This window comes from Populus trichocarpa, chromosome 1 (assembly GCF_000002775.5).
Source record: "Populus trichocarpa isolate Nisqually-1 chromosome 1, P.trichocarpa_v4.1, whole genome shotgun sequence".
Lineage (NCBI taxonomy): Eukaryota > Viridiplantae > Streptophyta > Magnoliopsida > Malpighiales > Salicaceae > Populus > Populus trichocarpa.
Window position 1 is genome coordinate 7,584,417 of NC_037285.2, and position 15,007 is coordinate 7,599,423.

A 15,007-nucleotide genomic window follows, 5' to 3' on the forward strand; every position below is an offset into this window, starting at 1 on the left:
GAGATTGATGATACCAATAGGTTATATTGATATCGATATTTACATGAACTTGATTAGTCGTTTCCAATACGGGTGATTAATGACACCAATGAGGTTTATTGGTATTGACATGAACATGAATGAAAAATATAAAAATGAACTTGATTAACCGATCCGAAAAGTGGTAAAGACTAATGATGTCAATGTGTATTAGCATTGGCATGCACTTAAGAATTTGATTAGTTATCCAATAGAATGGAAGCTAATGATAACATGTGGATTGATATCTATATACCCTTCATTAACCATATTTTAGGTGATGATTAATTATATCAAATTAGAATTAATATCGACATTAATTAGTTGACCTGAGTAATGGGTGACTATTGACATTATGATGTTAATGCTGGTAACTAGAGTAAGAAAGAAAATGAAATGATAATGAATACAAGATGAAATGCCTTACTTTTCAATTGGAAATTTATGAAAATAAAAAGGGAATTTCATTATATTCTTTGATATAATAATTGTTTATTAACTTTTCCACTAGTTTATGTTTTGTTTATTGTATTTGATAGGGTCATCACACTCACGTCAGGAATAAATTTATCTTATTTCTTTTGTTCACATAGATTAGATATATCATGTTCATTTTGGGTTATAATATATTTTGTTTTAAGTATGTAGATATTAACACTTAACTTTTATTTGTAGACACATGAAATCACACACACACACACACACACACACACACATATATATATATATATATATATATATATATAAACTTATTCATCTTCATTATGCATGCTAGATTCCATATAAATTCTCAAACCTTATAATTAAAATATTATATAAATTGGATGTTATTTGGATGAATTGAAATTAATGGTAATTAATTGTTGTGGATTATGATACAAAATGATCAAGGAATTGAAAATATGTATAGAAGTGAAACAAATTTAAGTCGATAACTTGGATATTTTGTTACAGGAGAAATTATGCCGGAATTTTGCGACATGGCACATATAAAAAGAATTCTAGTATTTCCAAAATTAAGAATGTATTTGTCCTGGGTATTGCTATTACAATAAGATTGGATAAAAAACTCAATCTAAAAAAAAATACATAATAAAATGACTCGAGTCAACCTGCAAGACTTATAATCCGGGTCTTGAAACCGAGATAACCTAATAGAAAGTAAACCAAAACAAATTATGAACCTTAAATCCTAATCAATCTAATGTTAAAAAATAAAATTAAAAAAAATACAATTAAAAAAAAAACTAAGTCAATCGGGTTAACCCACAGAACGAGTCATGAGACTATAATAATTACATAGAAAACAAACCGCAATAAATTATAAAGTTCAATCTCTAATAAATTAAATGTTGAATAATAAAATTAAAAAAAATATTATTGCAATGAATAATGAATTTATACACAGTAAAAACATCACCTTTTTTTTATAATTAATATTAATGTTAATAAAGAAGAATGAAGGGATGAAAAGCACATGTGGTTCCTCTACTTTAAAACGAATATTATTTTAAAAATTATAAAAAGTTTATGAGCACTTCATATTGTTATTATAATATAATTTGTTGCATACAGTTACTTCACTCGAATCTCATTACAGCAAGAGAAAACAACGTGAGTGATTAACGGATTCCATGAAATAACTACTAATATATACTAAATTTCTACTAGACATTGTGAAACCTTTGGTATTTTCCAGGTTCATGTTTATAGAAAGATAGCATATGTTTCTCAGACTGCATGGATCCGGACGGGGACAATACAGGAAAATATTCTATTTGGGGCTGCAATGGAGCCAGCAAGATATCAAGAGGTGCTTGAGAGGTGTTCTCTTGTAAAAGACATTGAGAGTTTTCCGTTTGGAGACCTCACTGAGATCGGAGAGAGAGGTGTCAATCTGAGTGGTGGACAGAAACAACGGGTTCAACTTGCACGTGCACTCTATCAGGATGCCGATGTATATCTCTTGGACGATCCCTTCAGTGCTGTTGAGGCACATACAGCAACAAGCCTTTTCAATGTAATTTTCATCTCTATGCAATCTTGAATTGTTAAGTTCCGAATGTTTTTAGTTAAAGCTAGTGTGGCTTGTTGCAGATTATGTGATTGGAGCTTTGTCTGGAAAGACAGTCTTACTTGTGACCCACCAAATCGACTTCCTTCCAGCTTTCAATTTTATTTTGGTTAGATACGTCTAATCCTGCTGCCAATTTCTCCATTATCCTATTTAACTATTGAAGTATCATCCCAATTTGTTAATATGAGCTGCAAAATATCATTTTATTCAACTTCTTGACAGTTGATGTCTGGTGAGAAATCATAAGATCTGATACTTACGACCAGTTGATGGCTTCCAGCCAAGAATTCCAAGACCTCGTCAATGCTCACAAGAACACAGCTGGTCCTGATATAAAAGTTGAGTATGCTGCGAGCAAAAGAGCCACAACTTCCCAAGGGGAAGAAATCCAGAAAGTTCATGTTACAGATAAGTTAAGAGCATCTTGGAGGGATCAACTGATCAGGCAAGAAGAACGAGAAACAGGTGACACAGGTTTCAAGCCTTACATACAGCACTTGAGTCAGAGAAAGGGCATCCTTTATTTCTCTGTCAACTATAGCCCACATCATATTCACACTTGGGAAAATTATACAAAGCTACTGGTTGGCTGCCAACATTCAGAATTCTCATGTAAGCAGAGCAGACTTGTTCACAGGTTACTCAATGATCGGTTGTAGCTTAGCAGTCCATTACTCATCCGATCGTTCTTCACAGTTCAATTGGGTTGTGTGGCTTCAGAATCTATTTTCTCTACACTTCTGACCTCTCTTTTTCCGAGCACCAATGTCCTTTTATGACTCAACCCTTCTCGGTAGAATACTGAATCGGTAAGAGATCCAAAATTAACAGTTTCTTTCCATTTTCTATAAAACTTCCGTGATACTAAGATATTTGTTTATATATATTTTTAGGTATCTCTTCTTTGAAGCGACAACCTTCACTTCATTCGTCAACTTTGCAGTGCTGGCTTTTCTTACCTGGCCAGTCTTATTTAGGTGAAAAATGGCTGAAATAGGGATTTGCGATAAAAAAAATTCAGATTTGATTTTTTTTTAATATGAGTGTCTGAGCCAGTTTATGTGCATTTCGACTAAAATTACAGGCTCTGAAATTAACGATCATGTAAGCCTTCAGTTGTCATAAGATTTATGTAACTCGAACTTGTGACTTCTAAAAAGCAAATTTAGAGACTAATCAGTTAAGTTATACCTTTCAAGATTCAGACATGATTTTAATGAAATTTATCATTTATTTATTTTTTTTAAAGAAAATAAATGAATAATATATCATCTAACTAGGTAGATAAAATATCGTTTGTCCTATTAAAATAAAACCCTTAGTGGATAAAGTGCCTTCCGTCCATTTTAAAAACAAAAAAAAGAAATCTAGGAGCATTGAGTTTTTTTTTAAATAGCCATTCAATGTTTTTAAAAATTATTATTTTTTAATTTAGAATAAAATTCATTATAAATAAAATTCATAAAATGAGTTTTAAGAAATCATTCAATTGTGCCCTTTTTTCAAATAAGATGATATTTTTTTATAATAATATTAATAATTATTTTATGAATTATTATATATGAAATGAAATGCAAATTATTCAATGAGAATAAAATATTTTTTTATTTTTATAATAATTTTCATTGATTAATTATTGGTTTATATTTCTCCAAAATCACATAAAAATTATCAAGTTATAATTCTTTTTATTGAAATTTATTTTTTATTTCATGATAAGTTTTTATTTAAAAGACAAATGCTTTTGATAAAAAAAATTGTTTTTGTTAAAATAAAAATGTATAAATATATAAAGAAAGTGGTTTTTGATTGAGGAAATATATATTTTTTCCTTCTTAGTTTAGATCATTGAATTTTTTATGAATATTTATTCTAATTTTTTTTATTAAAAAAATATATTACTAATAAAAAAACATATTTTTTTTGTCAAGATAAAAATAAATATATGAATAAAAAAATAAAATTTGCCTAATAAAATATATTTTTTCTAAAATTTAAATCATTAGTTTTTTTATAAATATCTATTTTAATAGTCACATAATTAAATTAAATTAGATTCAAAACTTATCTCGTGATAGTAATTAAATTAAAATCTACTCTTTTATTTATAATAATATCTCTATATCATTTTAAAATGGAGATATTTCGGTCATTCTCTTATACGTCCCACTGAAAAAAGAAGATTTGAAAAACAAAATATCTAACCACCACAAACGACACCGTTAAAAGCTCACCAAACCATCCAGCAGCAACCCCTGGGAGTCATCGACAGTCACGACACCCTCTCGCTGGCACATTAGCCACTTAACCTTTCACCCTCTCGACAAGTCCGTCACTCCCCTTCTCCTTCCCCTTCCCCTTATAATCTCTCTCCCTCTCTCTCCCCAACCCCATTTGTTCTCTCTCTACACCATGGACGCCTCTACTCTTTCACGCATAGGCCTAGCCGGTCTAGCCGTGATGGGTCAGAACTTAGCCCTAAACATTGCTGAAAAAGGTTTCCCAATTTCAGTCTACAACAGAACCACCTCCAAAGTCGACGAAACCCTTCACCGTGCCCAATCCGAAGGCCCATTTCCTTTAACTGGTCAGTACTCCCCTCGTGATTTTGTTCTCTCAATCCAACGCCCCAGATCCATCATTATCTTGGTCAAAGCTGGAAACCCTGTTGACCAAACGATTTCTGCTTTGACCGAGTTCATGGAGCCTGGTGATACTATCATCGATGGCGGGAATGAGTGGTATCAGAATACTGAGAGGAGGATTCAAGAAGTGGGAGATAAAGGGATTCTTTATTTGGGTATGGGGGTTTCGGGTGGAGAAGAAGGTGCACGACATGGGCCTTCGTTGATGCCTGGTGGGTCTTTGGAGGCGTATAATAATATTGAGTCTGTTTTGAAGAGTGTTGCCGCTCAAGTTGATGATGGGCCTTGTGTTACGTATATTGGTGAAGGGGGTTCTGGCAATTTTGTTAAAATGGTTCATAATGGGATTGAGTATGGAGATATGCAGTTGATTTCGGAAGCCTATGATGTTTTGAAGAATGTTGGTGGGCTTTCTAATGGCGAATTAGCTGAGATTTTCGGGGAGTGGAATAGAGGGGAGTTGGAGAGTTTTTTGATTGAGATTACGAGTGATATTTTTAAGGTTAAGGATGATTTGGCTGACGGGGATCTGGTTGATAAGATATTGGATAAAACTGGAATGAAAGGGACTGGGAAATGGACTGTCCAGCAAGCTGCTGAGTTGTCTGTTGCTGCGCCTACAATTGCTGCTTCGTTGGATTGTAGGTATTTGAGTGGGTTGAAGGAGGAGAGGGAGAGTGCGGCCGAGATTTTGGAAAAAGCTGGCTTGAAGGAGGAAATGGGGAGTGTTAAGAGTGAGATTGACAAGAAGAGGTTGATTGATGATGTGAGGCAAGCATTGTATGCGTCGAAGATTTGCAGTTACGCTCAGGGGATGAATTTGTTGAGGTCTAAGAGTGTTGAGAAAGGGTGGGATTTGAATTTGGGTGAGTTAGCTAGGATTTGGAAAGGTGGATGCATTATTAGGGCTGTGTTTTTGGATAGGATTAAAAAGGCTTACCAGAGGAATCCTAGCTTGGCTAGTTTAGTTGTGGACCCGGAATTTGCGAGGGAGATGGTGCAGAGGCAGGCGGCATGGAGGAGAGTCGTGGGGCTGGCGATTTCAGCTGGAATTAGCACTCCAGGGATGTGTGCTAGTCTTGCATATTTTGATACTTACAGGCGTGCTAGGCTGCCAGCAAACCTTGTCCAGGCTCAGAGGGACTTGTTTGGGGCTCATACTTATGAGAGGACCGATCGTCCAGGGGCATTTCATACTGAGTGGACAAAGCTTGCTCGTAAGAGCAATGCTGGTTTTGGAGCTTTCAATTGAGCATGTTCATGAGTCGGTTGGCTGTTTGTTTGTTTGTTTCAATTGGCCGTTGGTAATGTTTCTCTTTGAACTATGGTTGTATGTTTCCTTGAGAGGATTCGTTGCAGTTATTGGTTAGCCTCACAGATTTTACTGTTAATAAGAAATGCATGCCTCTTGAGTTCAGTAAATTGGTTTTTCATCTGCAGCAGGCACGATAGAGTTGAGTTCTGCCTTTTAGATTTTGCTTATTTGCTCCTGAATAATGTTTCGACCTCTTGTGAGGCTATTTGATTTGAAACTTTGTAATTTGCATACTTTACGTAAGTATGTGTATGTCCTTCTAGAAATAAACCTGTTCGAATGCATCTTATGTGTTTATGAAACAATTCTGATACAAATGTATCATAGGTTACAAGGTTGGTTGCAATGTGAAAACGTGGTTGTTGGGCAGGAATGTTAACTTCATCATAAGTTCAAGTTAGCTGTTGATTTTTTTTTTTTTTTTTGAAGTCAATGAACACTTGATGATTTGTTGAGTTTTTGGATATTGATTGCTCTGTTCAGAGAGAAGGGAAAACACTCTATACAAACCGTTGAGCCCTCTATTCTTTAAGGTGATTGTGGCAGTATACCATGGGTTACTTCTTATTGTGTGTTTATGCAAAACCTTTTCCATGGAAATATTTGGTTTTCATGTATGATCTGCTATGAACCTGACATGATGCTCAACTTCTGCTTGATTCACCGGAAGGTTTTTCTCTTGCTTTTGCATTAACTGGCAGAATAGTGGGCATGGAGCTTAGTGGTTAGGGTTGTCAGATGTCATTTTGCTAACACGTTCAATTGCTGTTAAATCTTATTTCTTTTATAGTTTAGATATGAAATTTAGGGATTTTTTTCTGTGTTAAATAAATGGTTATTCTGAAATAATTGAGAGATTGTTTCTTGTGAGGTGAAGAATCATTCGATCTTTTCTGTTCTTTTTATTTGATTATAAGAATCATTTGACTTTAATTGCTCATTTCAATGGGATAACTACCACAAGGCTTGTGCCAATATGGATTGTTTGGTTTCACTCACTCCATTTTTTCTTTCTTCTCTGGATGCAAGTAAAAGTCGATCATGGTGGTTATGGATGGCAAATTGTTCGTTTCATTCACTTCATTTGTTCATTTTTTCATGAATGTTGCAGAGTTGGCAGATGCAAGGGATTTGATTTTCTGCTAGCCATGCCTTCTTTTTTTACTTGGAAAGATCACCTTCCTGAACAGGAATACCATGTTCATGCATTCACAGCTAAACTTCATCTCACTTGTCTTGAATTAGTTTCGTGAAGCGGAGTGCTCTGATCTGTCAAGGAACCCCATAGCATCCTAATGTTTTAGGTTTACAGGATCCAAGTTGATGATATGCTTTCCTGCTATACATGCCTTGCTGTTAATAGAGAAGATTGCTTCTCAAATCGAAGCTCATTATTTGCATCGCATGCATGTCTGCATGCATTCATCGTGGTGTGAATGGTACAAAACCAGCGTCAAGCGAGTAATCTACGCTAAAAAAGGATGGATCTCCATGACACGAATTATTTTTAAGAACACATTCATGAACTAAATCGAGTACGATTTCACTCAATAAAATCATTCTGTGCCACTGTTTTCATTCTTCTTTCTTGAAGAATTCGTGACCATTTATTATTCATTCTTTGTAGCAAGATTCCACTAAAAAATGTTCCGAAGTAATGCTATTATCAAAAACTTAAGAACTTTTCAATGGTAACTCCATCATTCACAAGTCCTGATTATCACTCCGGTTTTGCTACACATGACGAATAAATGGCGCTGAGAGTAATTTTATTGAGTTTTATGGGCATTTCTTTTTTCTTAGAAACAATCAGTGTCTTGGAGATTATAATAAAAAAAAAAAAATCCTAAAAGAGATAATTGAAGTACCGTGGCTTATGAGACAATTCACTTGGATTAGCACAGTGAATTGTCTTCTTCGCTCTTCTCTACGCCAAATAATTGTTTAGTTTATGGGGTAAAAAAAACAAATTCACAGTAAAATGACTTCCTTCCACGCAAAAAAAAATAGTCTTTTTATCTAGAGTTTTTTTATCTTTTTATTCTTTAATAGTAAAATACTTTAAAATTAAAAAATATTGACCTTGAAGAGGGTTTTTTGGTCTTTTCATATCTCTAGCACGGTAAAATGACAAATTTAACCTTAAAATAAAAAAAAATTATAATTAAAAATATTTTTTAATCTTATAAATGATAAATTTGATAGGAAAATTGATAGGCTTTCTATCAATTTAGAAAATTTATTAAAGAAAAATAAATAGCAATAAAAAGAATAAAAATCAAATTTGATAGGAAAAAAACTTATAAATGATGAAATTGTAAGAAAAAAATGATCAGGATAACCCTATAAAAAAGCAATGAAAAAAAAGTACAAAAATTAATTTTCAATAAATCAAATGTTAAATGATAAAATTTAAATAATTCAATTTAAAAAAAGAACTAAAAAAAAGTCAATTCACGTTAACGTTACAAATCAGTGACCTTGATTTTGAACCTGAGATTAACCACATAGCAACAGGAAAAAAAAATCTTAGTTAACTCGGGTTAACATGCAAACCTTGGGATTATGGACACATGATCAATATAATCCAATAAAAAAGAAAGAAAGAAAAAAGGTAGGAATATCAATTTCAAATAAATTAAATACTGAAGGATGAAATTAAAAAAAAAATTAATTAAAAAAAAATCAATCCAATTTAACCTTTGAAACTAGTAACTCTAGTCATGAACCCAACACTAATCCCATAGAAAGCAAAGTGTAAAACATAATAAAGTGTAAAAAATAATAAAGCAAATCTCTAAAAAATAAAGGGTAAAAAAGCATTAGCTTTTAAAAAGGAAAAAAAAACAAATCAACCAATGCAAACCTCTTAAACCTGTTCTAATCTCTAAAACTCACAACCCGTGAAATTCTTGAACCGGATTTAATTAAAAAGCTTAATTCCCAACCAATTTAATTTTGAAAGATAAAATTATGAAAAAAAAATTAAAAACTTTCCACAAAAAAAGACAGCAATAAAAAGAATAAAAAAGATAAGGATCAAATTTAAAAGAAAAAAAACTCATAAAGGATGAAATTGTAAAAAAAAAACCTAAAAACTAATTTCAAACAAAATAAATAGTAATAAAAAAAATAGAATCTAAATTTAAAAGATAAACAAATGAAGGGGGTGAGATTGAAAAACAATTGTAATTTTATAGTTTATTAAAAACAAATAGCAATAAAAAAATAAGATCAAATCTGAAAGACTAAAAATTAAAAAAAAATTAAAAAATATTTATAATTTAATAGTTTATTCAAAATAAAAATAATAATAATCAAAACAATGAAAGAATATTCCTGGTCTCGGCAAATAGTAAATTTGTTAGGAGAATTAGTTTTTTTTTTTAATTTTAATTTTAATTAATTTATAATATTGCTCTACTTTTACTTTGTCCCATTAATTAAAAAAGGTCTGACATTGAACTTGAAGAAAAGCGTAATCTATGCGAGCCAAATTACTTCCATTTCAACCCTGTGAAGATCACTGCATCTCATTTAAAACCTTAGCATTCAAGCCACTCATGGGACCGAGGAGACACTGAACTGGGGAGTTGTGTACTTGCTGCTTCGTTTATATAACTTTTTCAATCATGAATCCTTCAGAGCAAAATATTTAATGATGAACTTTTGGTGCCATTAGTGATTGCCAAGTTCATATCCCACTTCTCAGTTCCCGGGAACTTGCATTTAATGAGAACCAATATAATTTCACTCTCCCAAAAAGTGTAAATCAGCTACTAGTTGAAGACATCAATTTGTAGGGTAGGTAAATGATGTGTTCTAATTCAAGCCTTTTATTATTGAGATGAGAAATCAAAAGGCTTGCCGGTTCCCATTCCACCTTACCACCTTCCCTTAACGTGCCTATAAATCCTCATTTCGTCCGAACACTAGCACAACCACCTCTCATGTATTCCTCTATTTCCAACAAAATGAGTGGAGGTAAGCGTATTGGTAGACCTTCAAAAGGCAAAAATGGGTTCCATAGCTCATCCTATGAAGAGGATTCATTACCTTTGGACGTTCGTGTAGAAGAAAATTTACTTGCAATAGTCGGTGGAGATGAAAATCAGCCTACGCCAATCCATAGCGTGCCAATTATGTCATCTTTCAACGATCGTATTCGTCCTATACTTGATGCAGTTGATCAGTTGAGGCACCTCATGGTGATGAAAGAAGGTATACAACTTCCCACCATTGTCGTTGTCGGTGATCAGTCTTCGGGGAAATCTAGTGTTCTTGAATCACTTGCTGGTATTAGTCTTCCTCGTGGTCAAGGAATATGCACTAGGGTACCCCTCATAATGAGGCTGCAGCATCATACGTCTCTCATACCAGAGATGTTCTTGGAGTTTAATGGCAAAACAACCCAGACAGATGAAGCCAATGTTGCAGATGACATAAATATTGCCACCGAGGAGATTGCAGGCAGTGGTAAGGGCATATCTGATGCTCCATTAACTCTGGTGATAAAGAAGAATGGTGTTCCTGACCTAACAATGGTTGATCTTCCTGGAATCACTCGAGTTCCTGTTCATGGACAGCCTGACAATATCTATGAGCAGATTGCTGGAATTGTCATGCAGTACATACAACCTGAAGAGAGTATCATACTCAATGTTTTGCCTGCTAGTGTTGATTTCACCACATGTGAATCGATTAGGATGTCACGTCAAGTAGATAAGACTGGGGAGAGGACTCTAGCTGTGGTTACAAAGGCCGATAAAGCACCTGAGGGGCTGCTCGAGAAAGTTACCGCTGATGATGTGAACATAGGACTTGGTTATGTCTGTGTGAGAAATCGTATTGGAGATGAATCTTATGATAATGCGCGGATGGAAGAAGCGAACTTGTTTGCAACTCATCCTCTTCTTTCGAGGATTGATAAGTCAATTGTTGGTATTCCTGTTTTGGCTAAAAAACTGATGCAGGTTCAAGCCACTATAATGGCTAAATGCTGGCCAGAGATTGTTCGAAAGATTAATGAGAAGTTGAATGGCAATGTAACAGAGCTAAACAGGATGCCTAAGGCTATGTCGTCAGTTGCTGAGTTTCTGACTGCTTTCATGGAATTTATTGGATCTGTTAAAGAGTCTCTGACGAAAATCCTTGTTAGAGGTGAATATGATGAATATCCAGATGATCCTAACATGCATGGTGTTGCTAGAGTGGTTGAAATGTTCAACCAATACTCTGATGAACTCTTGAATTGCCCAGAAAGTGAGCATACTAGAAACTTTCTGATGGATGAGATTCGTGTTTTGGACGATTCGAAAGCGATTGCACTTCCCAATTTCCTTCCCCGTCATGCCTTCCTCTCTTTACTGCAACGAAAAGTTGAAAGGGTTTCTCATATACCATTTGGCTTTGTTGAGAAAGCATGGGCTTACTTTGAAAATGTGGTTTGGTCTGTTTCGAGACACCACACTGAAAACTATCCTCAAGTTTTGTTAACCACTAAAAGGGCATGTCAGAATCTTATGGTGAAAATGAGAGAGCAGTCCACTGATTGGGTTTCTGAGCTTGTTCAAATGGAGAAGCTGACAGATTACACCTGTAATCCTGAATACTTGAATGAGTGGAACATGCTTATGTCCCATCGTCAGACATTCATTGATGAAGTTCAGAAAAATGAATCTTCAAAAATGAAGATTGAAGTTTTTGGAGAGGTAGAGATCGTTAATCTTAGAGGGTATCAGCCTCTTCTCTCTCAAGCATTTGACCTGAAAATGAGAATGACGGCCTACTGGAAGATTGTTTCTAGGAGGTTGGTTGATTGCATGGCACTTCATTTGCAACTCTGTGTTCGAAATCTAGTGAGCAAGGAGTTGGAGAAGGAGATTGCTACTGAATTGATGGCTACTAATGGTGGAAAGTTAGAGATGATGTTAGAGGAGGCTCCTTCTGTTGCAGCCAAACGTAAGAGGCTTAACACCAGCATTGAGTTGCTGAGGGAAGCCAAGGATGTACTGTCCAATATCATGGGCAACGTTTCTGCCTAGGTGACTAGGCTAATCAGACCACAGTAGCTTATTTTATTTTTAATATGGTATTTTTAATTTGCAATTTGTCTTGCGGCAATTAAGTTGTTTGCCTTTTATGCCTTAAAAGTACCGTCTTTTTTATTTTCATCAACAAATCTGTGTCTGTGTGCAAGTATTTAGTACAGCTTGTTCATGAATATAGCACCCTTATAATTCACATATTCCAAACAATGTCCATTTTTGTAAGCCAAAAAACAGATTTGAGATCTTAGAGAGAAAAAAAAAAAAAAACTACTGAAATCTGAGGTGACCAGATATAAGCAAGGATCAAAGGACAGGGTATGTAGATATATTAGAAACCTCCATTCTCAAGGTTTGGTTGAGTTCTTGTTACTGTTGCAGAAGGCATTTTACTAGTGCCAACCCAAATAGTCTCAAGAACCAAATCTTCATCAGCTTGTCTTTCCATTACTTGAATCTTCTTTGTTTTCAAGAGTTTCAGAGACACCATCCCAAAGTATCCTAAAAAAGCAACTACACTGAATCCAAGCGCGAAACCTATAACCCACAAATACCAGAGACTCTGCTTCCTTCTATCTCTTCCACTCCTCTCTTCTTGCGGAACCACAATGGAGAAGTGGCCATGATCCTGAGAATGACATTCATTAAGCAGGTTGATTTCACCAAGGTGAAATGTCCCGCTAGCACTAAATGTTACACATTTTGCTCCTGAGGATATCATACTCTCAGTAATAGTTGAATTGGCGAAACGAATCACTATTGCCTTTCCACTTGTATTCAGGCTAACCTTCCCGATACGTTTGGCTCTTGCATTTGATGCGTTGAAAACCATAAAACCAACAACAGGAGTGATCATTGAGTAACCTGGAACACTGTAGTAGTAAGAAGACCAGTTGCCCAGGTCTTGATAAACTATAGCCAGCCTCCTCACATGTGGCAATGTCATGGTTCTTGATGGAATCTGAAAGTTGCTGAAATTAGCACCAATGTTCCACAATGTCCGGCTTCTGATTCTTACTATAGAGACCTGCACACCTGATAGATTGGCAGGAAGCAAAGCCTTGTATAAAGCACCAGTGTGAGGCCGGTGTCGAACCAAGGACTTAAAAGCAGAATCCTGAAGAAATGCATCCAGAGTATCAGTATTATAGTTGTCTGAGCTGTGCACAGATGGCGAAAAATATAAGCTGAGAAGTAACCAGATGATATTCAAGCTCATGTTGGATCTTGGTTGTAAACAGCAATGTCTTTTGAATATAATGAGAAGGCTTTCGGATTAAGACGAGATCAGAGGCATGAAGAGGGGTCTATACTCTCATATAATTTCCGCATAAACTCAATTGGAGTTTTCTTGAATAATGATATGCTTTTTCTAAGCATGCTCATAGAGGGACCCTGTATGAAGGACTAAGAAGTCAATGCTGTTTGACTTCAAGCCGTGTTATCATTAGTTGTCTAACACACCGTTTGGGGAGGGAAATTGCATCCTATTTCTCCTAATTTTGATTTAAAAAAAAATAAATTAATTGTTTTTAGTATTTTTTTTAATGATTTTGATGCGCTGTTATTAAACATAAATAAATATTATTTTAATATATTTTTAAGTAAAAAATACTTTAAAAAATACCGTGTATTATAATTTCAAATACTACTGAAAACTCCAATGAAAGAAGATCGAAGTAGTGTTTGAGATTGTGGTAACAATTATTTTTCAAAGTACTTTTTGCTAGTAAGGTATCAAAATAATTTTTTAAAAATAATCTATTTTTTATATTAGTACATCAAAACGATATAAAATCATTAAAAAAATAATTTAATTAAAAAAATATGCAAAAATATTTTTTAAATATAAAAACAAAGACAGTCTTATTTGGAATCATAAGGGTGACTTATTTGCATAAATCAATCAGAAATTACAATAATAATAATAATAATAATAATAATAACAACAACTTTATTACAAATCTAGACTAATGATTTCGGTGGGAAAAAAAAGTAGAAGCCCATAGCACGCGGAGAGCAATGTTTGAACTTTGTATTATTAGCAATAAAAACATGCGCTGATTGCTCTCCTCCCTGGGGAAGCAGCTTAGTGCGTGGCCTGTAATTAATTAATAAAAGGATAACTGGTAAAATGACTTTTGAAATATTGGTTAAATTCAATTTAAGCCCTAAACGTTTTATTTTCTGATTTTGATCCCTCAAACTATCAAATCAGAACAATACACCGCTTATGTTAGGTTTCCTCTTAAAAGGTAACAGATAGAGACGTGTGGAAGCATATTATTTGCTTAGAAAATGTTTTTCTAATCTTTATCAGAGAAGAGGTGGTGCACTGATTTGAATTGATAGCTTAAGGGACTAAAATAAAAGAAATTAAGAGATCAAGAGTTAACTTGAATTTTACCAACAATTCATAGGTTAGCCATAAAAGGCTAAAACAATGATAGCAGCCTACTTGTCCTAACTTTGCATAGGAGACGATGATACCTTTTTTTATTATTATTAAATAAAATTGAAGGTCTAGGACCTAGGTTGTGTTTATTTTTATGATTACAAATTATTTTAATTTTTTTAAAATGAATTTTTTTATAATTTTAAATTGTTTTGATGTGATAATATTAAAAAAATATATATTTTAATATATTAAAAAAAATTAAAAATCTGATGGGTTATCTGATTAATGATTTCTCAGATGAGAAATTTCAGTGGACTACTACTGTGCACAATATTTTACTGCAGCACTAGAAAAATGTGCTTAGAGTCTCATGATGGCTTGAGGCCAAGCAGGGTCTTTATGTTCTTCTTTTGCAGGGCATTAGCATGGAAATTCTAGACGGATGCCCTGAATATATTTATAACACTCAGCAACAGCTTCAAAATCATCACAGAAAATTAGCTCGAT

The 15,007-nt window shown here is 34.0% G+C and overlaps 3 protein-coding genes across 3 annotated transcripts; 2 read left to right on the forward strand and 1 right to left on the reverse strand.

The window, feature by feature from the left end:
• The first annotated feature begins 4,349 nt into the window (after positions 1–4,349).
• LOC7472723 (6-phosphogluconate dehydrogenase, decarboxylating 3, chloroplastic) lies at positions 4,350–6,339 on the forward strand. Its single transcript, XM_002297956.4, has one exon. The coding sequence runs from the start codon at positions 4,508–4,510 to the stop codon at positions 5,990–5,992; it is 1,485 nt and encodes a 494-aa protein (XP_002297992.1). The 5' UTR covers positions 4,350–4,507; the 3' UTR covers positions 5,993–6,339.
• Positions 6,340–10,029: 3,690 nt separating this feature from the next.
• On the forward strand, positions 10,030–12,247 carry LOC7472724 (dynamin-related protein 4C). Its single transcript, XM_002297957.3, has one exon. It carries the CDS (start codon positions 10,030–10,032, stop codon positions 12,097–12,099), a length of 2,070 nt encoding a protein of 689 aa, XP_002297993.1. The 3' UTR covers positions 12,100–12,247.
• Positions 12,248–12,267: 20 nt separating this feature from the next.
• Positions 12,268–13,454, reverse strand: LOC7472725 (uncharacterized). Its single transcript, XM_002299462.3, has one exon. It carries the CDS (start codon positions 13,319–13,321, stop codon positions 12,434–12,436), a length of 888 nt encoding a protein of 295 aa, XP_002299498.1. The 5' UTR covers positions 13,322–13,454; the 3' UTR covers positions 12,268–12,433.
• Between the last annotated feature and the right edge of the window lie 1,553 nt (positions 13,455–15,007).